The 27,304-nt window shown below is 31.5% G+C and overlaps 1 protein-coding gene across 3 annotated transcripts in view; it reads right to left on the reverse strand.

Moving 5' to 3' along the window:
- Positions 1–1,289: 1,289 nt before the first annotated feature.
- Positions 1,290–27,304, reverse strand: part of LOC114331495 (phosphatidate phosphatase LPIN3) — a 195,000-nt gene continuing 168,985 nt past the window's right edge. For 2 of the 3 annotated variants that reach the window (XR_007696388.1, XR_007696387.1), the window contains exons 10-17: positions 22,616–22,796; positions 19,013–19,104; positions 18,807–18,955; positions 16,562–16,801; positions 16,343–16,457; positions 14,415–14,518; positions 13,612–14,292; positions 1,290–7,355 (exon numbers count right to left, since the gene is read on the reverse strand). Coding sequence is in view for 1 of the 3 variants with exons in the window: in XM_050643655.1 (XP_050499612.1) it covers positions 7,229–7,355; positions 14,415–14,518; positions 16,343–16,457; positions 16,562–16,801; positions 18,807–18,955; positions 19,013–19,104; positions 22,616–22,796 (1,008 nt within the window). In the remaining 2 variants the exon portion in view is untranslated. The remainder of the gene's footprint in view (positions 7,356–13,611; positions 14,293–14,414; positions 14,519–16,342; positions 16,458–16,561; positions 16,802–18,806; positions 18,956–19,012; positions 19,105–22,615; positions 22,797–27,304) is intronic. The other variant, XM_050643655.1, reaches the window with a different exon arrangement.

Here is a 27,304-nt window from a genome sequence, read left to right on the forward strand (position 1 = left end):
ACATGATTATTTATACAGGGTGTGCAAAAAAAATGTTCTTCTTTTTGTGTAAATTAATTTAATAAAAAAAATTTTTTGTACACCCCTTATAAATAATTATGTTAATGTTTATATTACTGAATAGAGAATTAAATAACCTTTCAAATGAGCTATCATATAACCCCTAATCTCATTTAAAAAAATCATCGATTACGTCATCACGCCCAGATGGATGACGTCACTAGTAATATATATAATATGCCAAAAAGTCCTAATTTAAAAATAACAATAGACCTATCTGAGAATTTCTCTTCAATTTTGCCCATTCTCGAGATAATGAATTTATGCAAACTCAAACGTCCTCACTTATACTAGTGTCGCGTCCGCTTGATTAGCAATTAAAAAACAAAGGGGTTTTCGATATTGTATTGCAAAAAACTAGACTTGAGTCTAACTAGACTTGAAAATAGACTTGAGTCTCATATCCAGTATCCTTCTTTGAGACTAAAACATCGAGGAAAGGTAGGGCATTATTGTATTCCTTTTCCATTGTAAATTTTATTGACTCTTCTTGATCGTTTATAATATTTAGGAATGTATCCAACAATTCTTATCTACGAGGTCAGGCGCGGATACAGAGGGGGATCAACGGGTCCATGGACCCCCCTATTGTATTTAGTCTATAAGTATTTTTTTTATTATTTATTATTTTTTTCTTACAACCAGAGCTCAATTTTTTTGATGCCGGAGGTATCTGAGATGACTGAATTTTATCCTTAGAGTAAGCGTGTGTCGTATGGCTAAATCTGGACAATAAAATATTTGCGGTACGTCTGATCCCCCTATTATGAATTTCTAAAATAGGTATTATTAGTAGATAATGTCAATAACTCCATTATAGCTGATACATTTAGTCTTGTCCTAGTTGTCAATGTATTATCAATGAATTGCCGATATAAATGAGTCAGATTAAATAAATTATCAGAATTTTTTTACTAAGCAACAATATTTTTGTTTAATATTCATTAATATTTACGATACGTTAATAAAATCATTTTTTTAGTAAAAGTGTGGCTTACTTCCCATCAAAACTAGTTAAAGGTTTATTGTCTTTTCATTTCATTCTTCCATCACAGTTTAATCAACCTGCAAACTTTTTACTGGGTAGTAGTAGGTATAATAAAAACCACAACAGATATTTCCGAAAAATAATTTATTGCAGTAAACTGCATTTCATTCTTCCATCACAGTTTAATCAACCTGCAAACTTTTTACTGGGTAGTAGTAGGTATAATAAAAACCACAACAGATATTTCCGAAAAATAATTTATTGCAGTAAACTGAATTTAACAAATTTAAAGTTTTTTAAGGAAACTTTTTAATTTGATTAAACAAAGATTATATCACAAAATTCATAATTTAAACTAAACAATACTTATTAGACTAACATAATCGTAAAAAAATAATTTTAATTGACGGAACTAACAAATATTAAACTAATATATTGGTAGAATATTTATCACAATACCAACAGCCTTTAAAAAGTCAGAATATATAATCAATCCTAAAAAATTAAACAAAACCGATAATGTACTCATCTATCGCTTACTTTAGTATTTTCTTTAGCTTCAACCTGGTTTTAAAAATATTTTGGGTTTAAAATACGTTTAAATTTTTATGTTAGATTATTTTAAGTAGGTATATTTACAAAAAAATAACGTGATTGTCTAACATTAAAGCACCTAAAGATCTTTAGAATATTAACATAACGATACGAGTATCTAAAATTATTTTCTTGGGACATTTTATTTTGGTAGTTATTATAAAATGATGACTTTATGGTATTACGTTTGAAAAATTTCTGAGTAGAATATGGCTCAAACCATAAATCCATTAAGTTACTCACAGTAAATCTACCAGCTTGCCGAGTTAACGGTAAAAACTGAAAATTTTAATATGAGTTTAATGTCCCTTACTTTAATTTAAATCTCATTTATAAAACTTTTGATTTCTAGTTTTATCAATCTAGATTTAGTGTCTAAAGCCGCGTCTTCACTGGTAAAAATTTGTGACGAACCAGCTGTTCGTGGCAAATATTTGGGTGCTCGAGGTAAATTGTGCTAAGGTGGACGTGTTCGTCACATACTTCGGACGCAAGAATTTTCGACGCACACAACACACACGCTCCATCGGTTGTCGGTTTTTGAGCGAAGATCAAAGGATTTTCGTCGCATACGGTTTGTAGTGTGTAAGAACGATAAACAAATTTTCGATGATCGAGCAGTTACGATTTGCGACGCAAATTTAACTGCTCGACCATCGAAAATTTGTTTATTGTTCGCTGTGCGGAGTAACTTAAAAACACACACTGTGCCAAAAGAAGCGTCCACACTGCAAACCATATGCGACGCAATCCTTTGATATTCGCTCAAAAACCGACAACCGATGGAGCGTGTGCGTTCTGTGCGTCGAAAATTCCTGAGTCCGATTGATGCGACAAACATTTCCACATTAGCACAATTTACCTCGAGCACGCAAATATTTTACCAGTGCTTTAAATATACTTTTTTTAGTCCCTTGTCACAATTAATCTTCCTACACCATTTATTTCTTTATTTTCACTGTATACATTTTTCTTTCTTTGTGTTCAATTTAACTTCACACATCCATCTACTAAACTAATACTCCTACCAATAAATTCATATTTCTCTCACTAAATTCCTCTATCTAAATATTGAAACAAATACAGTCTTTACAATTCCGATAGTTTACCAAGTCCTTAGGAATAATTCTCTACCAATATTGGAAAATATTTGACAAAATATATAAATAAAAAATATCCTGGCCGTTGGTTGTAGAATACTGTCCCCATAACACACCCATTAAAAATACTACCAATAATCGACAGATGAGTTCACACATCCATAAACACAATAACTACATATCTTAAAAGTGGTTTAAAATCCCTAACTATGGAATTATGATATTCATGGCAAGCTACCTCTAAGTATTATCTAACTATATTTTGACGTATCCAAAATTGCTTTGCTTTAAATATTTATATATTTCCAAAAATTAAAGCGAAATAGTGTACAAACACTGTTTGTTCTTGATGAACTTTATATTTTTATGTTGCAGTAACATCATAGCTTTTAGTATAATATGTACCTGATTGAAAGTCCCAAGTATCTATAGTTCTCCCTAAAGTATTTGACTCACCTTATAAACATCAGTTTTTTAATTTCGAGCGCCTTAAATTACCTTCACTGTGATACACATGCATAACTGCTGAATGGATTGCATAACAGTTAGTAAAATCATGATACATAAAGTTAAAAATGCTGGAACAACGGTGGAACTTTATAATTGAATAGTCAAAAGTGTGCAATAACTTAACTTTTTCCAAGGTTAGTTTTACTTAAATTGAAAGACTTATGACACTATCAAACGTTGAATTTTTTAAAAACAAAATAAGTTACCAATCGAAGTAGCACAGAAAACGACAATAAATATCGTCTCCATACCACCAGATTGACAACAGGTAGAATACTTTCTTTGGTTACAACCTCCCGAGATTTTCAAAAATTATAAATCATACAGGATGCCGAGGAAATTAAGATGAGAGAATTTTAAATAATTCACAACCCATCTGCTCAGCGTGGTAAAAGTTCCAACAAGAAAGATTCCTTAGTGCTCAACAAAAGAGTAAATGAATTAGAATGTATAAACTATTTAAATTTCTTTGTAACACGAAAATGCAGCAGCTGCATAATACTCTGGTTTAATCGGAGAGTGCAGGAAGAGTCTATGCCGGTTTCGGAGGTTTTTTCCTCCTCATCAGTAGTCCCATATCCTCTTCTCTCCGATTTCCCCAGGTATCACACTGTGGGCCTTTCCGAATTGCAAAGAACGAAATGCCGCGGATGAACTTCACGAAATGCCGCGGAGAAAGTTCATCTGCGGCATTTCGTTCTTTGCAATTCGGAAAGGCCCAAAGAGTGATACCTGGGGAAATCGGAGAGAAGAGAATATGGGACTACTGACGAGGAGGACAAAACCTCCGAAACCGGTATAGACTTTTCCTGCACTCTTCGATTTAAGCAGAGTATTATGCAGCTGCTGCATTTTCGTGTTGCAAAGAAATTGAAAATGTTTATACATTTGAATTTTTTAACTTATAATTATTGTTTTATTAAAAGCAATGTTTTTAGGCAGATAGAATAGTTGAGATTAGGACTAATTAATATTTATGAACAAAAATTACGTGTGTTTTAGTAAAAGTGATACTTTGTTCCGTCAACAGCTTCCCGAAATTAAAAACAAAACAATAATGGAACTTCCTTAAAATTAAAAAAATGTTCTGCAACTATAATTTGTTATCCAATTGCCAAGTATGTAAAAGCAAACAAAATTCACTACTTTGAGGTATCGGGTTCTCAAGTATTAAATTGTATTCATTTTAAAAGTGCAACTGTTTTTTTTTATATCAAAAAGCAACAGCAATTTTACAAAAGGATCTATAAAAAGAATGAATAAAGAGCTTATTCTAAGTAAAATGTCAAATCAAATTTGAACAAATCAGATTTCAGTAGTTGATAACATACTCAATATACTTTATTTGTCATGTGATTTTGTTTCATCATCAGTGCTATACTCTAAGCAAGAACTTACGATTATTTACTGGGATCTCTATGTCTCGAAAGGTTTTTAAAATACAAAAAGGTCGTACTAGAAGATATCAACATCAAAAAACACAGACCCGCTGCATGTAATATTATATATATCATTTAGAAGCCCTCTTCCTCGTAAGACATTAAAGAAAACAAAAAGGGTACGCTGCATACAAATCTGCCTCCTTAACCACCAGCGTATTTCAAATATGTGATGCAGTGTACTAAGGATAAGGCCATGCAAACTAAATGAGAATTTACTTGACAACGTTGCCGCTCTTCAGGGCAGTAGCCGTAAAGGCAGTATTAGGCAGGTACTTGCAGAGGATTATCGCTGTTATTCTGTTAAAACCCGATCATCTTCGAGTATACCTACATCCAAGGTACATAAGAAAGATGTAATAATCAACATGAAGTTTTAATGAAGTAAACCAACAACAAGTAGCTATTTATTCTAGAACCATAAATAAAATCTTCTGATATAAACAGTCTTAGAATTCATTCCAGCAAGACTTCACACATTCAATTTTGTTTTATTGTTTGTACTTTTGGCAAGAAATACATACGACCTTTTCATACTCTTCTGACCTTCTAACATAGGGTTTTTGAGGTGAAACCTAAGAACAACAAGAATTACCCGTTTTTTTAGACACAATTGTGAATTGCTTTTGAAGTTTCTTCATAAAACTAACTACGTTATAGTACTAACACAAAACATATTTGGCTATCTGTAGTACGTATCATATTGCGGTAAAAAACTACTGTAGCTAACACTTAGATCTGATAACATTATGTCTAACACTGAAGCTAGATGTGTTCACAACGTTACGACGATGGAAATTTGGGAATTAGGAAATATTTGCATATAAGTAATTACTGAATAAAGTAAAATATGACTTCCGATCATGTGTCCCTAACATTTGTCTCTTAGCCTATTGACTGTCAGCGACGCAGCTCACGCGTTTTGACAAACTTTGTTTATAGACGGAGAGCTAGAGCCGAAAAATCATCGTCATAAGTAATATGTAGTTTGGCATGTGAAATGTGTCTATTGTATATTGATAATTATGACCCTTTCAGGCTGACACCTCAGTGGATACAGGAAGTAGCAATAGGGAATGAAAGGGGAAAGTTAGTGTAGTCATTAAAGGTTTTCACCTCCTATTTTGTTAAACCTTCATCGATTTGCATGAAAATTGGTGACTAGTTAGAGCATACCTCAAGAAATAAAACTGATTTGGTGCCAACTTGCACTTTTACCCTGGGGGTGGATATCACCCCTTCTCGGGGGTGAAAACTATTTTATTAAAAATAACCCCACAAATCGATAGAGGGACAAATTTGAAGTAAAATGTGTTATATCATGTTATTAAAATAAATCAATACTTTTTGAGTTATTAAAGATCAAAGATTTGTCTATTTAAGAGCACATGCGTGAAGTTACGGATGATAAAAAGAACATATTTATTAATTGTATGTTAGTAAAATATTATTTTTATATTATTTCGATGTTTAATTGAATTTTTTCTATCAATACAAACTGAATATATTCAGAAACTGGGGGTATCCAATAATGGGTACTTTTGACATATTCGAATACACTTTTGCTAAATTTATAATATCGAAATAATATAAAAATAATATTTTAGTAACCTACAATTAATTAATATATTCTTTTTATCATCCGTAACTTCACGCATGTGCTCTTAAACAGACAAATCTTTTATCTTTAATAACTCAAAAAGTATTGATTTATTTTAATAACATGATATAACAAATTTTACTTTTTGTCCCTCTATCGATTTGTGGGGTTATTTTTAATAAAATAGTTTTCACCCCCGAGAAGGGGTGGTATCCACCCCCAGGGTAAAAGTGCAAGTTAGCACCAAATCAGTTTTATTTCTTGAGGTATGCTCTAACTAGTTACCAATTTTCATGCAAATCGATGGAGGTTTAACAAAATAGGAGGTGAAAACCTTTAATGACTACACTAATTTTTCCCTTTCATCCCTTATTACTACTTCCTGTATCCACTGAGGTGTCAGCCTGAAAGGGGTCATAATTATCAATATACAATAGACACATTTCACATGCCAAACTCCATATTACTTATGACGATGATTTTTCGGTTCTAGCTCTTAGACTATTATGTGCCGGCAACGCGGCTCCCGCGTTTTGACAAACTTTGTTTATGTGCCTGCAACGCGGCTCCTGCGTTCTTCATATGATTCATCTTATGGTCTAATATTCCACTGACATATGGAGATTAATGTCTTATTATTGGCCTTTGATTGACCTTTACCAATTAATATCACATGTACAAATTATGTTCAAATATGTGTAATTTGGCCAAATGTCTACCGTCTAATCCATTATGAACACAGATGTGAACATGTCTTTCTTTTATTATAACAAATTAGGTAAATACTAAAACAACAATGCCTGCACTACTAATGTCGGCGTCCGTACAAAAACTAAATGTCAATGGAATCATCGATAAAAAGCACACACTGTTTGAAGCTAATCACAGAGGTTTACATATATAAATGCAGATAATGCCGTAATTTTGTTTTGAACATTTAGATTTCGGGTACTTCCTCGATAGTGGGGATTGGGTCTCGCCAATAAACGTTTTGGGAGAAATCACTGGCGGCTTCGGAACGAGATGGGAACAGCTGGTCCACTATGACGGTCATGATGGGGTAGCTGTAAATAAAAAGAACAAGTGTTACTTAAATGCATGGCTAAAATAGATACATTTTTTATTTTAAAGTAAGGAATATCCCAAAATTGTGTTCTAATTTCAAAATTGTGGTGTTCGTAAGATTTCTTATACGGAAATAATTTTTTCTAATTTTGAATAAATATAATAATTCACGTATTTCCTTTTTACAATAGCTAAAGCAAAAGCAAAATCTAGGAACAGCTAAATTCATTAAAATATGGACAGAACAATAATTTTTTCCGTTGCTATATACGCAGTTGAAACATGGACTCTCAAAAAAATCGATAGAAGATAGAAGCCTTCGAAATATGTGTCTACAAAAGAATTCTATGCCTGTCCTGGACAGAACACAGAACCAACCTGTCAATTCTGGACTTCTTCTTCTCCATGTGCCGTACTCGATTATCGAGCGTTGGCTATCAAACTGGCTATAGTAATTTTGTTGGCGGCAGCTCGGAAAAGGGATGCAGAGGATCTGTTAAACCATTCTCTCAGGTTTTTAAGCCATGACGTTCTTCTTCGACCTGGCCCTCTTCTTCCGTCTACCTTGACTTTTATTATTCAATGGAGTATATTATATCTCTCTGATTGTCGCATAACATGGCCAAAATATTCAAGTTTTCGATTTTTAAGTGTTCTGACGACTTCGGTGACTTTTCTTATCCGGTGCAAAACATCTTCGTTACGAACTCTATCCACCCAACTTATTCATAGGATTCTCCGATACACCCAGATTTCAAATGCTTCCAATTTCTTGAGAAGTGTATCTGTTAAAGTCCAACCTTCTACACCGTACAAAAGAGTAGAGAACATCTCACTAATCTAATTTTCAGATTCAAAGTAATGTTGTTTCCACATAAAAGTTTCTTTATCTTAAAGAATTCAGCTCTGGCCTTCTCTATACGTATTCCAATTTCTTTGCTCATGTCCCAGTTCTCATTTAGATTACAACCAAGGTAGGTGATACTGTTAGTTCTCTGTAATTGTCACCATAAGCTGTTACTACTTCCGGTTGTATTGGCGTCTTACTGACAACCATCACCTTGGTCTTTGAGGTGTTTAGTTTGACTTCATATTCATCACCCGTTGTGGTAATCCTATTAATCAGATGTTGAAGTTCTTCGTAATTTCTCGCAATTAACACCGTGTCATCCGCATATCTCAAATTATTAATATTGACGCCATTCATTTTGATTCCACATTGGGTTATTTAACGAATATATCAATTAATTTTGACATTTTCTTTCCAGATTTTGACAGATTTTATTGAAATCAAACCTTATGAGGAGTGACGGTTGTGAATGAAGGAACAATTTACCCTAAATGTGTCACTATATCGAAACTTTAAAATAGAATGCAATAAAAGCGAAGCTATTGTATTTTCTACATTACGAAAAATGTAAAAAAAAATATTTTGACAAGCGACTCAAAACACATAGTTTTAGGAAAAAAATTTTCCCAGCTTCCTTTTTATATTTACTTTTATTTATTCAGCTTTCCGCTTACACTACGTTTGTTCTCAAGATAAGCTAAGACACCAGTTTCAGACTAGTCATCGATGGGTGTGTCCTGTCGTCGCACCTTGTTATTGGTTAGAAAATGCTTAATGACCAATAACAAGCTGCGACGACACGACACGCCAACCGATCAGGCGTCTGAGCATGTCTTGGGAACGAACGTAGTATAGTAGGTAACATTTTCGCATATCCTATTCAATCGACGACTGGCATAAAATAGTCCAGTCAATATTAATAATTTCCTTAATTTTTTATTAATTAAATTTACGTGCATAGAAATCGGCCCACTTAAAAATTTGGTCATTTTTGATGTTTCATATTTCCTAAACCTGTTGGCCGATTTAAGTGATTTTTTGAACATGTTATAGCCTGATACTTTAGCAATACCACTGTAATAATAATGTTGCTAAACAGGTAAATTTTCATTGTATACCGGGTGTACCAATCAAACTCTGTTTTTTTCTCAAAGTTCGCATCACCCTGTGGAATATTCTAGCATTTATAAAATCCTGAAATTAAAACCCAACTATAGCCTCAGGTTTTCTTAACATTCTGTTTTTTGATTTATTCGTTTATGTTGGATAATAAAAAAGTTAGGTACTTTAACAACTAGACATGTTCTTCATCAATACACGGTGTTTCTAAATAAGTGCGACAAACTTTAAGGGATAATTCTGCATGAAAAAATAATGACAGTTGGCTTTATAAACGTATGTCCGCAAATATTTCGTTTCCGAGGTATGGGATGTTAAATTTTTTTTATTGCTTTAAAACCGGGTGAGTTTATTGCTTTAAAACCGGGTGAGATATGCCAATGAAGTTTGGTGGGTTTTAAGACGTAGGTATTGCACATTTTTTACATACAATTAAGAATTTAATATTCACCATTAGCGCGCATACGTGTAATATGACTGATCATATTACCCGTATGCACGCTAATGGTGAATATAAAATTCTTAATTTTATGTCAAAAAATCCGCAATAACTATCTCTTAAAACCTACCAAATTTCATTTGCATATCTCAATTGGTTTTAAAGTAATAAATAAATTCTCAGTTTGTAAGAAAAAATTCAACATCCCGTATCTCGGAAACGAAACATTTGCGGACATACATTTTTAAAGCAAACTGTCATTACTTTTTCATGCAGAATTACGCTGTGTCTAGGTACACGCTAACGTGTACGCAAATAAAAAAGTTAGGTACACGCGAATTAAACTTCATCAAGCCAGTGACGTCATTATTTAGCGTGCGCAGTGTCTGTATATTTTGGTACACGCAATATTTGTTATTAGGGGAAGGGAAGCAGAACTATTCAGATGTTTCAAACTTATATGTAATAAATCAATGTGTACATATATAAAAGTATATATTCAGGCAGGCAAAATAAATATTTAGTTGACATGACATGTACAAAACACTGTTGAAATAATTTTTATACGAAGTTAATTATACCAATGATGTGTTTATTTTTATTTATGCAGGGAGTTGAACTTGTTACGATTTTCGTAGAAAATTGATTATAACTTTGTAAATGCCTTATATAACATAATAAATTTTAAATTTTTGGGATGGCGAAGTTAAGATTTCGAACATAAAATAAAATATAGGGTGTTCAATTTAAAAAACATAAGTTTGGTCTGCCACTATTCTATCGAACGCCCTGTAACATTCTAACAAATTTTGTAATATGAAGCTCAAAGTTTGCTACAATTTTTGTTACTAACTTTTATTGCTATCTATTACTATAGCGGATCTACTGAGCTTTATCACATTAATCAATCGCCCTGTATATTTTATCTTAATACTTCTGCTACCCTTAATCACGAATTTTTGTCTCTTATTTTTTACATACTGTTTTATAATGTTGTTAAACTCATTAAAAGAACTAAATGATTGTCCACATTCCATAGTTAATTAAAAAAAACACTACACAAATAAAAGTAAGAAAACTCTTTACTAATCAATATTAAAGTGTTAAACAATTAGACAAATTCTAAGTACACTCTGACACTCGCGATACTTACCACAGCATACACGCGGCTCAAATTAGCGTGTACCAAAAAACCCAGTCAGAGTGCACGCTAAATAGTGACGTTACTGACTTGATGACGTTTAAGCGTGTACCTAACTTTTTTATTTGCGTACACGTTAGCGTGTACCTAGACACAGCGGCAGAATTATCCCTTAAAGTTTGTCGCACTTATTTAGAAACACCGTGTATTGATGAAGAACATGTCTAGTTGTTAAAGTACCTAACGTTTTTATTATCCAACATAAACGAATGAATCAAAAAACAGAATGTTAAGAAAACCTGAGGCTAAAGTTGGGTTTTAATTTCAGTATTTTATTAATGCTAGAATATTCCACAGGGTGATGCGAACTTTGAGTAAAAAACACAGTTTGATTGGTACACCCGGTATACAATGAAAATGTACCTGTTTAGCAACAATATTATTACAGCGGTATTGCTAAAGGATCAGGCTATAACATGTTCAAAAAATCACTTAAATCGACCAACAGGTTTAGGAAATATGAGACATCAAAAATGACCAAATTTTTAAGTGGGCTGGTTTCTATGCACGTAAATTTAGTATTATGGCCAGATAAATGTAATGGCAACTTTAATGTTTTCAGGACCTTATTTGCAGTGTATTATAAATTTCAAACTATAATGAAGAACACTTAAGGAATATTCACTACTTTGCGATGATATTAATTAAATTAAAAGAAATTAAGCTTTTAAATAGCGTTTTTATTCTGATATAATTTTTTAATTTAGAATTTTAATTTATTTTTAATTTATTCTGGTATAAGTACATATTTTGATGCATATTTTTCAATGACTGTGTGGTAAAACAGTAACAAAGATTACCGTGCGCACATTTTTGATTAAATCTGAAAGTATGTTACCTCTACATTACCTCTACAATTTATCGTTAAAAATTGTATTAATTTTATAAATTTTAAAGTGAACTAAAAGTGAACTAAATTTTGAAGTGAACTGAAAGTAAAGTAATTTTAACATTTAGTATTATATTTTCTTACTTACTGCCTACAAAAAAGCGTAGCATAAAAAGCATTATATTGATAATAAAATTAAACTATTAAGATTAGACTAAAAAGGTTCGTAAATGTTTAAACGAAATATTATTAATCAATATAGAAATGCTGTTTGGAATTTGGTCTGAAAACAACAACTGTTTGAATATACACATGATGTCCAAAAGTTTGGAATATTGGAATATTTCATCTTTTTATTGATTTTTATATACAAACTTTTCTGAATAGTTAAGCATCATTCAAATTCAAATTTTTTATCATTTTCATTTAAAAACGCTCTAGAATGAATATCAACAACAATTTTGAAACCACCATAGGCGTAGGTATATTATTTGTACGTATTCCAAACTTTTAGAATGTGTGTATTTCAACGATATTGAATTATGTAATTGCTTTGTAAACGGATTTTTTTCACAGGCATATTAAGTGAAGTTTGGCTGGTGTCAATTCCGTATTCGTATTCAAATGATTATAATCCTCTGGTACTTACACATATTTCAAAATTAATTTTTAACGGTCACATATTATTATATTATGTCAGTTTTTCTGAGTTATGAATAAAATCATAAAGAACCCCATTCAATTTTTACTCTTTTTATTTTTTGTTTTCATAACTTCTTCCTCTTTATCTTTTTATGGCATTCTTCATAATATGATCTCAGTTTTAGCTTTTTTACTTCAGATTATTTCTTCATTCTTTGGAAAACTGTGTTTTACAAAGAAATCTGTGATTACATACAGGGTGTGCCTCATTTGTAGTAAGATATACAAGTACAAAATTATTTAGGTAAAAGTTGAACCTTAGATAGAGCTATACTTTCAAAATTTTTTCAAATTTATAAGACCTCCCATATTGACAGGGTGGAACAAAATTTTCTTTTTTTTAACGGAATACCCTGCATATTTTTATATTTTTGCACTCTTCTCGATGTTCTCGTTTTTTTCAATATTATACGACGTAGTTTAAAAGATAATTACGTTTTTTCATTAAATTCGTAGATACATTAACACCCTGTAAAATTGTAAAGATTTAACATCAACAAATCTATATCTATTTTTTAATGTCCTATCCATTCATTTCATATCATATTGCAGTTATACTTCAGAGAAGTCTTAGTGTTGACATATATAGTACTCAATGGATGATATTCCAGTTGTAAGAGCATAAAGTATATAAAGATGAATATCTACTTCTATTTCATATACCCTTCAAGATTGATCTCATATGCAGTTATTATTCATCGAAGTCTTGGTGTTGCCACCGATAGTACTGAACGGATAATGATATTCTAGTGAAATAGTAGAAAGAATAGAGATAAGTTTGAGTAGTGTACTGTTAAAATTATTCAACTTTTGTACTTTTATAAAAAAAAATGAGATCATCATGCAAGTGTAGTTATTTGATAGATTTTAAATATAAATTTCTATAAAAAACTAACGATTTAAATGTACTACTAATTTTGTTTCTTTAAAAAAATGTAATTTTGATGATATTGAAGATGTCCAGAAAAACGCTAAGCCTAAATCACGATGTATGATGTATGATACGGTCATTAGTAATGAATCTAAAGAAACGAAGAAAAAATATTAGTTTAAACAGTAGTCTTAGGCAAGAAAAGAAACATGAACAATGTCTTATTCTACCACTGCTTGCTTACCATTTTGAACTACTAAACATCGATGCAAGAAGCCACGTGGATTGAAGGTGGGTTGAGCGGAAGAACCGAAACGATTAAACCCCATACTTAGCTTTCGGGAAATTTAAACTATTTTGTACTATTTTTTGTTAACAATTAGACACGTGTGTTTTATCTTTTTTGTTTGATAATAAAAGCACTATGAGTCAAAGTAAGATATACAAGGGGGATCTTTTTCATTGAAAAAAATAGAATAAATATATATGTAGATCTTACTTGTAATAAATGGGTGATGAAAGCTTTACAAAAACCAATTCTCATGCATTGCGCTATAGACAAAACACACATGTTTCATAAATAATAATAATAAATAACAAATATGTACAAAAATACTTAATTGACAGCCTTGTTTCTTATTAAATAAAAATTATTACCTCGAGTAAACAATTCAAGAGACTTTTACATAATGTTTCACATGTTTCTTTATCATACTTCGATAATAATTTTTATTTAAGAGCTGCCAGAAAAACTATAAAATTTATAAAGATCTAAAGGCGATGAATTCATCACAATGTCATGTGTAACGATGATGACTCAGAATCTGAGTCGTCAACGTAATCAGAATCATCGCCGGAATCGTATTGAATTTTGCTTAAAAGAGGGGGAAATACATCATGGACCACCAGTGATTGGCCAGAGTAACTGCAAAAATTAAATAAATAAATCAGCAACTGAATAAAAGATGTAAAAAAAATGACCAAAGCACCAAATATAGCACCACCACCGGTTAAGTTTGTGCAATTCAAAAAGAAGAAGATGCTCACCTGGACTGGAAGGTCTGCGTCAGCTCGTGCTTGAGTTCACCTTTTGGATTAATTGTGAATATTCTAACTATTGGTATGCCTACAGCTCTGTACGCCCAAACGTCCTAAAAAATTGTTTAAAAAATATTTTAATCAGTTAACAGGTAGTCTGTAATTGAAAGGAAAGATAATGGTATACAAATCAATCTGTGAGTCGTGTAACCCCCAAGTCAGTTTAATTGTGACTGAACTGCTAGATTTCATTATAAAATTTGATACTAAATTATGTTAAACTAAACAATCAGGAATCTAAATATTTCTTTAGACTTAATCCTAGAAGAGAACTGTAAAGCAGTAGCAACTGGGTTGTATTTTTGGGTGGCTCACCATGTTCTTGTATTGTAACACTGATGATGCTCTTGTTCTTCTTCTTCTTCTTCACGTGCCATCTCCGCGACGGAGGTTGGCAATCATCATGGCTATTCTGATCTTAGATGCTGCTGCTCTGAATAGTTCGGTTGATGTGCATCCGTACCATTCCCTCAAGTTACGCAACCACGAGATTCGTCTCCTTCCTACACGTCTCTAGCCCTTGATTTTCCCCTGTATAATCAACTGAAGTATGTTGTATCTCTCATTACGCATAACATTCCCCAGGTACTGCAGCTTTCGTGTCTTGATGGTTTCCAATACCTCCAGTCTTTTGTTGACTCTTCTCATGACCTCGCTGTTTGTTATATGTTCGGTCCATGATATCTTCAGGATTCTTCTATACACCCACAGTTCAAATGCTTCCAACTTTTTAGTAGTCGATGCGTTAAGTGTCCATGCTTCTATCCCGTAAAGCAGAGTCGAGAAAATATAACACCTTGCCAGCCTAACTCTCAAGTCTAATTTCAGTTGCTCTTGTTACAGAGCGAAAACGTTTTGTTTTTATATTTGTAGCTCTTTTAGGAGCTACCAACATATTTATATATTTATACATTTTTTACTATTTTATAAAATTCATGACCTTAATCAAATAGAATATGTTTGTGAGCTTTTAAAACCAGAGATGTCCAGTGAAAAGGTCACAAACAAACTTGTTTTGATTGAAGAACTAATATATCACTGGAACCACAATCATAATGACAAATTGAAGCAAAGTGAATTTAACTGCATTCAAAGTGTGCCAGACGGGTACTAGCGGCAATCAAAGTTAAGGGGGGCTCAACAAAATATTAAAAAATATATAAATATGGGATATTTTCAAATGTTTTATTGCTATATATAATAATATACAATCGGAAAAATGAAAGAATACCCATGAACGATCACATCAATCACTTATTTCGTATTTGCTATCTTTTTCTATAACAAACGTTTGTTATTTATAGAAAAAGACAGCAAATTCAAAATAAGTGATTGATGTGATCGTTCATGGGTATTCTTTCATTTTCCGACTGTATTTAATAATAAACAGCAATAAAACATTTGAAAATATCACATATTTATAGTTTTTTAATATTTTTTTGAGCCCCCTTTACCTATGATTACCGCTAGTACCCGTCTTGGCATACTTTGAATGCAGTTAAATTCACTTTGCTTCAATTTGTCATTGTTGTTCCAATGATCATTAGTTCTGTAATTAAAACAAATTTGTTGGTGAACTTTTCACTGGAAATTTCTCATTTTAAAAGCTCCCAAATATTTTCTACGGGATTAAGGTCAGGAATTCAATAACATATTAAAAAATATATAAATATGCAATATTTTCAAATATTTTATTGCTGTTTATTACTAAATATATTATAGTTGATAACCTAGTGGAATAGTTGATTTTTATAAAAATTTGAAGGTGATCATAATAATATGGCCAGGGACTGTATACCTTTAAGGAACGCACTATTTTCGGGGACACCCTGTATACGCCGTAAAATTATAAATATTTAAAACTTTTTAAAACTTACATTAATTCTGTTTCCATAACCAGCATAGAAAGGATTAGAATCCGTTGGAAATAGAGCTTTTATATCAGACATACACGAAATTTTAAACTGCTCGGGTTTTCTTTCAATCACCTCCCTAAAAAATATTAAATTATTAAATTAAGTTATAAACACATTAAAGCAACAACAACAAACAAAAACAATCAAGGGAGAAAAACAAAACCAAGTCTATAATTTTACCTGTGGAAAGCAGTTATCAAAGATGTTGGATTTAAAAGTATTGGACCGTCAGGCATGCTCAGATCTCCTTGTTTGATAGATTTCAAGTAGTCTCGTGTGATCCTTGCTTGACCAATGGCTCTCGCACTGAGATACAGTAGTTTATAACCGTTATCTTCAATTTTATTAAATAGCTGAGCCACTCCTGTCTGTGCCCAATCCTTGCCAACAATGGGTAAAATGTGGCCTAATACATCAGACCTAAAATAAATGTAATTGTGAATATATGTTGCAATTCTTCACGATTAAGTACACTATTTTTTTTTTTAGAAAAGAAAGATGTCATAAAGGCGGGTCAAAATTTTACAGCGGTACCAATGTGGTGCTATCTAAGACACCAAGCATATCAAAGAAAAGACAAACAATATTTGTCCTAGAGTAAAGTTAAAAATAAGGACTCAAATTATGTCTATACAGGGTGTTAGTAAATAACACTACATGAAAAAATAATGACAGTTTGTTCGATAAATGTATATCCGCAATTGCTTCGTTTCCGAGATAAGGGGTGTTGAAATTTTTATTTCAAACTGCTATTTATTTATTGCTCTAAGAACAGTTCAGCCATGAAAATGAAATTTGGTGAGTTTTAACAGGTAGTTATTGCGCATTTTTTGTCCTATAACTAAAAATTTTGTATTCATCATTGTCGCGCATAAGGGTAATTGTCTGAATTTTTTTAAAGAAAAAAATAGTACGCCACTGAGATATGTCAAATTAAAAATCATTTTTAAATATAAAATTTATGATAAAAAACCTTTCTTGTCTTATTTTCATATGGTGCACCATTTTTATGCAAAAAATAAAACATCTTGGCGCGTATATTTCATTTCTTAATACATTTTCAAGAACTATGCAATAATATATTATATAATTATACTAAACTAGAACAATAACAGAAAATATTACTATTAATAAGATTTTAACTAGGTGCAAAGTTACAAAAAATGTTCAAAATGAAAAATCATTTTTGGATTCCTCGTATAATTTGTGACAAAAAATATATCTTGCCTTTTTTTCATATGAGGCACCGTTTTTATACAAAAAAATAAAACATCTTAACGCTTACAAAGTATTCGAGGTAGTTTCCATATGCATAGAGACTTATTTCAAATATTTGTAAACGTTAATGTTTTATTTTTTTCCATCAAAACGACGCCTCATATAAAAAAGGCAAGAAAGATTTTTTGCATAAATTGAATGAGGAATTCAAAAATGATTTTTAATTTGACATATCTCAGTGGCGTACTATTTTTATCTTAAAAAAATTCAGATCATTACCGTACGCGCGCCAATTATAAATATAAAATTCTTCTGTCACATCTAAAGAAGGTCATTTTGAAAATTTCTTGTAACTTTGCACCTAGTTAAAATCTTATTAGTGATATTTTCTGTTATTGTTCTAGTTTAGTATTATAGTATTGGATAGTTCTTGATAATGTATTAAGTAATGAAAAATACGCGCCAAGATGTATTATTTTTTGCATAAAAATGGTGCCTCATATGAAAAAAAGACTAGAAAGGTTTTTTATTATAAATTAAACGTGGAATTTAAAAATAATTTTTAATTTGAAATATCTCAGTGGCGTACTATTTTTATATTTAAAAAAATTCAGACAATTACCCTTATGCGCGACAATGATGAATACAAAATTTTTAGTTATAGGACAAAAAATGCGCAAATTTCATTTTCATGGCTGAACTGTTCTTGGAGCAATAAATAAATTGGCAGTTTGAAATAAAAATTTTAACACTCCGTATCTCGGAAACGAAGAATTTACGGATATACGTTTATAGAGCAAACTGTCATTGTTTTTCATGTAGAATTACCCCCCAAAGTTTGTCATACTTACCTTCTAACACCCTGTATATTATATTTACTTTAAATTGAAATAATGACATACATAGATGCGTCAAATATTTAAATAAGAATAAAAGAGCAACTGGTGATATTACGGATAGAAAACAGTATACTTGCTAAAATTTTCACCAAAACTTTAGATAACTTTTCCATTGTCTAACTTAAATCAAAAAAGTTTTTTAACAAATGTTTTTAAATTAAAAAGTAAAGATTGTCATTATTTCAGATAACGTGTCATTTCAGGTAACTCCATAACATTACAAAACTGTTTCTATACATATTTTTTAAATTATGATTCTTCTGGAAAATGCTTTTGGAAAAGAATGGATCTGTTATTTTAGTACTTACTTTGTAATGGTGCCATCAATATCGGATACTACGATCTTATCATCCCACTTCCATTTGTAGAGATGACACTGACATCTGCTGGTACCTTGATATGCAGTAGTTACGCTGAATTCCACTTCATTCATACCATCCCGCAAATTCAATAGAACCTTAACGACACAAAGATAAATTAGAAAAAATTCCAATTAAAAATAAAAGCAACTTACAATTTGTTTTGAAGTCAGTCTCAAAGTTTTCCTATACTTATCAGAGCTAGAGCTCGGAGATCTGGGTACATCAATTTGCTCGTTAACGTCTTCTGCAAATAAATAAAATGATAAATATATAGCCCAATTCAAACAATTAGGCGTGCACGTCATAGATAATGACATGATAACCCACTGCTTGACGGCAAACAAATTCAACACATTTTTGCTCATATACATATTAGTTTTTTCGATACTATCAAGTTTAGCCGGAAAGTTCTGTTGCCAAATAATAAAAAACATATATATTTATTTACCACAGCAACTATCGGATACACTGTTTATTTTTGTCTTTAAGAGTGTGAAACAAAGACAACTAGGGGCCGGTTGTTCGAACGCTAATCAAAAATGATCATTATCAAATATTTAATTACTGTCACCAACTGTCAATGTCAACTTTGTTTGGGTTGCTAAAAACATAATTATGGATTACAAATATGAAATTAGTTAATCAATTATGTTAATAATTGTTATGTTAATTGATTAACTAATCTCATAATTATGATCAATTATATTTTCAGTAACCCAATGAAAGTTCACATTGACAGTTGGTGACAGTAATTAAATATTTGATAGTGATCATTGTTGATTAGCGTTCGAACAACCGGCCCTAGGTATCTGTACTATAAATTTCAAACTCATGTTGTTCTATAGAAGGTTATGTAGGATTTTTGTTTAGAGAAAAGTCGCCAATTATGGAATACCATTTTGTTTTGGGGGTATAAAATAATACCTTTATAGAAATAAAAACAATTTAATGTTATGACACATCAGTCATACATTTTTATGTAGTAATTAAAAGCCTTCTATTAAATATCTTAATTAACAAAAAAAGAATGTGTGTGTACTTTGTACGCACGTAAGAAGTTATACTTCTATTACATATTATGTGATTTTAACGAAATTGATATAATGTACTTTAAACAGTTTATTTATATTTCATTTAAATATTAAACGAATTTTAATACTTACTACTTTCCAAAAATTTTTATTAAGACAATACCAAAAATTTTAAAAAATAAAAGAATAAAACGCACACAAACACATTGAAAAATGCCACAAAGAAAAAATGATTTCTGAACGATAATAATTGTTGGCAAAAATTTTAAATACGCATTTTCTGAAAAAAATTATATAACAAATATAATTACAATCATAAAATGCAGAAAAAAATAAAAAAATAAAAACTTGCATCGGGATTCGAACCCGCGAATTTGGGGACGCTTTGATTCGTAATCGAAGCCTAGACTCACTCATCCAATTACACATTATTTGTCATGTGGAAAAATAGGGCAACTGAACGTTTTACTGTTTGACAGTTGTTCTGAATTTACCTAATCAAATTATGTAGTTTGATTTTTGTGGAAGAAAATATTAAAATATGACAAAGCAGTAAGAAAACAATATATTAGATGAAGATTGGTAGAACTTTTGTTGGTAATCAAATTAAGTATGTAAATCAAAGCATTACATACCTACTAGATAAATAAATCTACGCCAAAAAATCATAATTTAAAAATAAAAATCGGACCTAATTTCCGATTTCTCTCTAAAATCCCCATTCTTGAGAAAATAAATTTATTCCAACCTAATCCAAATGTATAATTACAATATGATTATAATAAAGACTACTTACCAAATACGAATGAGTTTTCCTTGTTCAAAAGTCCAAAAATATATATGAAAACTATTTAAAAGGCAGTATAACTATTAACTAACTTTTGTTGTTTCTTTTCCCACAAATTTCAAAACGCAACAACCATAAATAATCAAACCACACATAGAGAAATAAAAACAACATTCTTTTTATTTCTCTATGAAACCACAGCTGTGCCACAGCCGCCATATTGAATAATTTTTGACATGTCATTTGAACATCCAATCAGAACAAAGTTATAATGCGCATGCGCCCGGATCGTAGGTTTTAACATATAAAAATTCACCCTCATATCGCGCGTAAACAAGTATAACTTCAAAAAAATCGAACAAAAAAACAAAATCCCAAATGAGTAACAAAATATGGAATAGGTACCCATATATGGAATATAGGCATAAACCAACATATCAATAACAAAAATAGGCATAAACATCTGAGATCAAATAAATTTAAATAAGAAAATTGTGAAAAATGAAAGAAGTAGCTTAATTCACTTGCAGAGATCACAGATCCATGTATGAAACTCTGGACCAGCACAATCATAATGAGTCCACTTACATAACCACTTACACCTAATCCACTATTGGGACCGTGCAAGTTCGGCAAAGCGACCCCTATTTCTACGCTCTGTACTAAAATTCGCACTTTTAATTATATTGGCCAATTATATTAGTCCTGGTTACTGGATAATTGTCAAGGCCATAGTCCAAAAAATAATAAGAAGAAAAAATAAGATTCAGGTTATGTTATGAAAACGTCAACAATTGTATGTATTAAATAAAATTAGTTATTAAAATGCAGTACTGCAAGCAAAATAAAATTAATTAAATTTACCTTTATATAATAATTGCATATCATATCAATATTGTGGAGCAATATATAATTTTTCTGCTTCATTGACAGAAGGTATGAAATATACGTCAATTTGACAATTTCAATTGACAATATGAATTATTTAAGATAGTTGCAATATTTCTCCGCGACTCGCGCAGGGTCGTTTCTCGTTTCCCCTTCCAAGTACTTGCACACCGCCAATTCCATAATTAGGCACCAACGACTGTCCATATTTGGATTTGTACATTAGTTCAAACTAGTATTAACATTTTTTCAAGTCGTAATATTTTAATTACAGAAGGTCATAAAATATCAAAATAAAGGTATTAATGATATATGCAATAGCATAACAAGTCTGTATTCATGCATAATAACCAATAATACTCGTTGAATATATTTACCTTTGAAATTTTCTGCGAGACGATAAAACAAAACGCGCCTGTCAGACACGTATCGTTCGCGCATCTGACACAGAGGTGTGAATACGATCACAAACCATTGAGTATGGTTTGTGAATACGATAATAAAGAGAGCGACTGAAATAGAGGATGGTCTTGTAGTGCGCTTCCAACTTATATTTTCGGAGAAATCAAGGAAATCCATATTAGGGCACTATTCCATATTTGGTTACTTTCCTCTATATGTGAAGTTCGTTAAAATCTAAACTGTCCTATGAAACTGTCTACACACTAAATGTTGTTACTTTAGTTTTTCTATTTGATGTTGATTCAAACTGTTGGATATTTTAATTGAATTGTATTAAAACAATAATATATCTGTATTTCGTCTTCCCCGATTATAATTTGAGAGCAATATTTTGACATTATAATTAACCTTCAATATTAAGACAGACGTCAGCTACAATTTTCAATCTCACCAAACGTAATATAAACTTGTTACTAACTCGAGCCAATGAAATGTTCGCTGTAATAGACATGGCATGTCAAAAAAAGTCTGATTACTCCCTATATATTTTTTCAAATTTAGAATATGGCAACAAGGGGAAAATTACGTACAGCCCTTATTGTTTGACGTTTCCTTTATTGTATATCGTTTCAATTTTCTCAACTTACCATTTTTGTCTTCTAATTTGGAGTCGTCGTCTACTTCTATAACAACGTCTTTGGTATCGGCAGTCTTGAGTGCGTCATTCTCGTTTTCAGGGGCAGGAGTGGTTTCTCTCGAAGCACCCCCTCGTCTCCAGCTCCACCAACTTCTTCTTCCAACTTCCTGCTTTGGTCCTTCTTTCAGCTCCTAAAACAACAAATTAAGTTTTTAACTATAATTTTTTACTGCTCACTATCGCAGCAAATATCTATTTTGACATCTTTTAAGACCGTGTAACTCCTTAGACCCTTTAAAACAACACTCAGCGCTTTCCACAGAATTAAAATCCATGACTTCTCTTATGAAGCAAAACTTAAGCCGGTTCGAGTATATTTATGTTATAGTTATCTTAGTCCTGTCGCCAGGGGGGGTACAACGGCCTCCTGTATTCAGATGGACTTACCCAAGTTTTTATTATGTATTTTGGCCCGTAGAACACGAATTTTTTGGGTAACAGTTGATCCGGATGTCGATAAGATTGTTATAAACAAAGAAGTTGAGGAATTACATAACAGCGATTTCCCGCAAAACAAAACAGGTTTTTGTATTTTTTGGGCCATTCTAACCAAAAAATGTTCCTACAAGTTTTTTCGTAGGATGCATAGTTTTCGAGATAAACGCGGTTGAACTTTCAAAATATCGAAAAATTGCAATTTTTGAACCCGAATAACTTTTGATTAAAAAATAAAATAGCAATTATGCTTACCGCATTTGAAAGTTCAAGTCAAATTCTATCGGTTTCGAATATATAGATTGCTAAAAATTTATGTGTTTATTGCTAAAAAAAGCTATAAACACATAGTGTTTCCCGTGCCTAATACATTCGTTTACATGCATGCTACGTAGAAATAGCCTCGCTTGCACTTGTACCTACTCTACCTACTCGTTCGATTTTAAATGAGAAATCATTGAAAACATCACTCCAGCACTAGGTGTTTATACTTTTGTTTAACAATAAAATAATAAATTTTTAGAAATGCAAATAACTAAAACCGATATACTTTGACTTGAACTTTCAAATGCGGTAAGCAGAATTGCTATTTTATTTTTTAATCAAAAGTTATTCGGGTACAAAAATTGCAATTTTTCGATTTTTTGAAAGTTCCACCGCGTTTATCTCGAAAACTATGCATCCTACGAAAAAATTTGTAGGAACACTTTTTGGTTAGAATGGCCCAAAAAATACAAAAACATGTTTTGTTTTGCGAGAAATCGCTGTTATGTAATTCCTCAACTTCTTTGTTTATAACAATCTTATCGACATCCGGATCAACTGTTACCCAAAAAATTCGTGTTCTACGGGTCAAGATACATAAAAAAAACTTGGGTAAGTCCATCTGAATACAGGAGGCCGTTGTACCCCCCTGGCGACAGGACTATCTATATAAAATGTATGTATAGTATTTTTACTACAAACGCAAGATTACGTAGGTCCAAATTTTTGACGTATGAGCACTGTCATAACATTAGAATGTGACTTTTCATCATGGCCACGTTTATGTCATTACTTGTCAGAGATATTTTTCTTTGTTTTTGTTTACTATAAAAATAATATCTATAATTATTTTTATTCTAATTAATGATGTCAATTGGTTTTCATTACTTGCCGAAATATATAAATTAGCAACAATATTATCATAGTGTAGGTATAATCATTAAAATAGATTATTTCACAGCTCACAGCATAATTGACCGCAACCAGCAACACTGAACTGTCATTTGCGTTTGAATGTATGAGTAGTGTACGAATGTCTAAAAATTTAACTAAATTTATTATTTTTTTGGAATACTGAACTTAAATAATTGTTTTAGAAAATTTATATTATTGATAATAATAAATGTTTTTGGTTATTTAATTAATATAATTTTAAAATTCTCAATGTAGTCGCGATTACGTTTTTTTATTAAAATACCATGTGGACGCTTATACAAGATCGGGCAGTTCCGTGTTGGTGACGTATTTTAGCTGTGCTACACAAATTTCAATTCTGTTTGATGATTAGTTGATGTTATCTGTTGTTCTGAGTTGATGTTATGGAATATCATTATTTTCGTTAACATTAACAAATATTTTGGCATATGATTAATACATTTCGGCAATTGATGAAATCCGATTGACATCATTAATTAGAATAAAGAATTATAGATATTATTTTTATAGTAAACAAAAACAAAGAAAAATATCTGACAAGTAATGACATTAACGTGGTCATGATGAAAAGTCACATTCTAATGTTTTGACAGTGCTTTTGCGTCAGAAATTTTGACCTACGTAATCTTGGTTTTGTAGTAAAAATACTATATTATATAATTTTTATGGGAAAAATTTAGAATATTAATTTATGTCAAAGACCACGAGATCATAGATTTTCATCGCCCTGTATATGGCCAAAAATTGTAAATAGTATTAGTTAGTCATAAGCAGTGTTTCGTGGAAAGTGAAAATCGTTCAGTATTAATGATTCTATGAACGGGCTTATACAATTAATACGGTCGGATTAGAAAGTACATGTGTATTCGCTTTGAAGTGAACAATAGGACGTTTATAAATGCTTCTTAGAAGGAAAGACGGTAAACACAATAATTGTTGAGTTTTAGAATATCGGTTTTTTTGCATGTAGAAACACAAAAGGAATTTTGGTATCTTCTGGAATTTGACAAAACGGAAAAGTTGTATACAAAAATAATTTGTTCTTAAGAAATGAAAGTAGGGATGTAATGTGTAGAGAGGATGTGTTGTGATTGGCGAGAGAGACGGATGGAGGGAGAATAGAGTGTCTGAGTCTGAGTTTGAGGAGGAAAAAAGTTTCACTGTATAATGAAGATCTGAAGAGAGCAGTCCAGTTTTTTGAAAAGTGGTAAACTTGTGTAAAGTGGTGAAGTTGGTGGCCGTATAAGCAGAATCGCGTTGAAACGAAATCGTTGATCGAGTTGAGAAGTTCAATCTCCTCGTGTCCGAAGAGATTTCTGTTTCTGTCTGGAACGAGTAGCCGGTTTGTATCAATTTGCACAAGATATCTAGCAGAGAGAAAACTGAGGAGAGATTTCCAGCGAGTGCTGTTGTTTGTTTGTGAAGCAGTTTGGACGAGAAGGATCGTCGCAGCATCCGAGGAGCACGTGTGGGAGAATCGAGGACTACACAATCCATGAGAAGAAGTAAAGAAGAGAAAAAAAGGAGTGAAACGGAGAGAGTTGTTTTATATCACATCACATACCATATTTGTTTATTTTTTTATTGAAAATTTAAAGAAGAAATAAGTATATACTATATAGTTATACTCACTTGAAACTAACATGCTAACCACCAAAGTAAAAAAAATTTGGGTAAAAACCCTTTACAATTAATCCGTCATAGTAACATAGAAATAAGATGTGAATTTAAACATATATGTTTAAAATAACCAATGCTTCATGCTCTAGGTATCATTGAGCTCGAATCTGACTTGTTCACATCATGACTGTATGGTGGCAAGTGGCTCTGATAGCGGAAATTCTGAATGATGACATGACAGAAATGACAGTTCCACAGGAAGTTAAAATTTCCCTGTTATTTATGTGAAATTTATTGTACAGTTTGTTAAATTATAAACAATAAAAACAGTCGCTCCCACTGTGGTAAAAATCTGTTGAAATGAAAATAAACATGATGTAATAGTTAGAATGTTTGCAATGAAAGAGATAGGCAAACCACATTACACGTTAGATCCTTACATGTGGTTTGCCTATCTCTTCATTGCAAACATTCTAACCATTACATCAAGTTTGTTTTCATTTCAACAGATTTTTACCACAGTGGGAGCGACTGTTTTTATTGTTCATAATTTAACAAACTGTACAATAAATTTCACATAACTAACAGGGAAAGTTTAACTTTCTATGGAACTGTCATTTCTGTCATGTCATCATTCAGAACTTCCGCTATCAGAGCCACTTACCACCATACAGTCATGATGTGAACAAGTCAGATTCGAGCTCAATGATACCTAGAGCATGAAACATTGGATATTTTATACATCCATGTTTAAATTCACATCTTATTTTTATGTTACTATGACGGATTAATTGGAAAGGGTTTTTACCCAAAAATTTTTTACTTTAGTGGTTAGCATGTTAGTTTCAAGTGAGTATAACCTATAACTTTTAAAATCGTAGTTAAAATTTTAAATACTTTGCATTATTTTATCAGGTTATACATATTTTAGGCAAACACTGATGATGATCGGTCAACCGATTGAAAACTAGTTTTGTTTTTGATGTAGCCCTGTATAGGGATTTTAACAAATATACCTTTTATAAAGGATTTTATGGTTTTTTGTAATAAATGGTATACAGCCAACTACAGGAAAAACCTTTTTTCCTCGTGGAGTTTTTAAATTCCACTTATACAAATTAAATGTACATTAATAGAAATCTTCCAATATTATTTCTACGCGTATACAGGGTGTTTCATTAATAATTGTCCATATAGTAACTGGAGAAACCTTAGCACAAAATACGAAGATTTAACCTAAAACACTTATATAAAATGTTGTTCCTTACTGAGTTACAGGGTGTTTTATCTAAAAATTTAAAAATTATTTTTGCTCAGCATTTTAAAACTATTCGACGTATCCTTTTCATACTTGGCAGGAAGTATAGGTACTGTACAAGCTACT

The sequence above is a fragment of the Diabrotica virgifera genome, chromosome 2, assembly GCF_917563875.1.
Source record: "Diabrotica virgifera virgifera chromosome 2, PGI_DIABVI_V3a".
NCBI classification, from domain to species: domain Eukaryota; kingdom Metazoa; phylum Arthropoda; class Insecta; order Coleoptera; family Chrysomelidae; genus Diabrotica; species Diabrotica virgifera.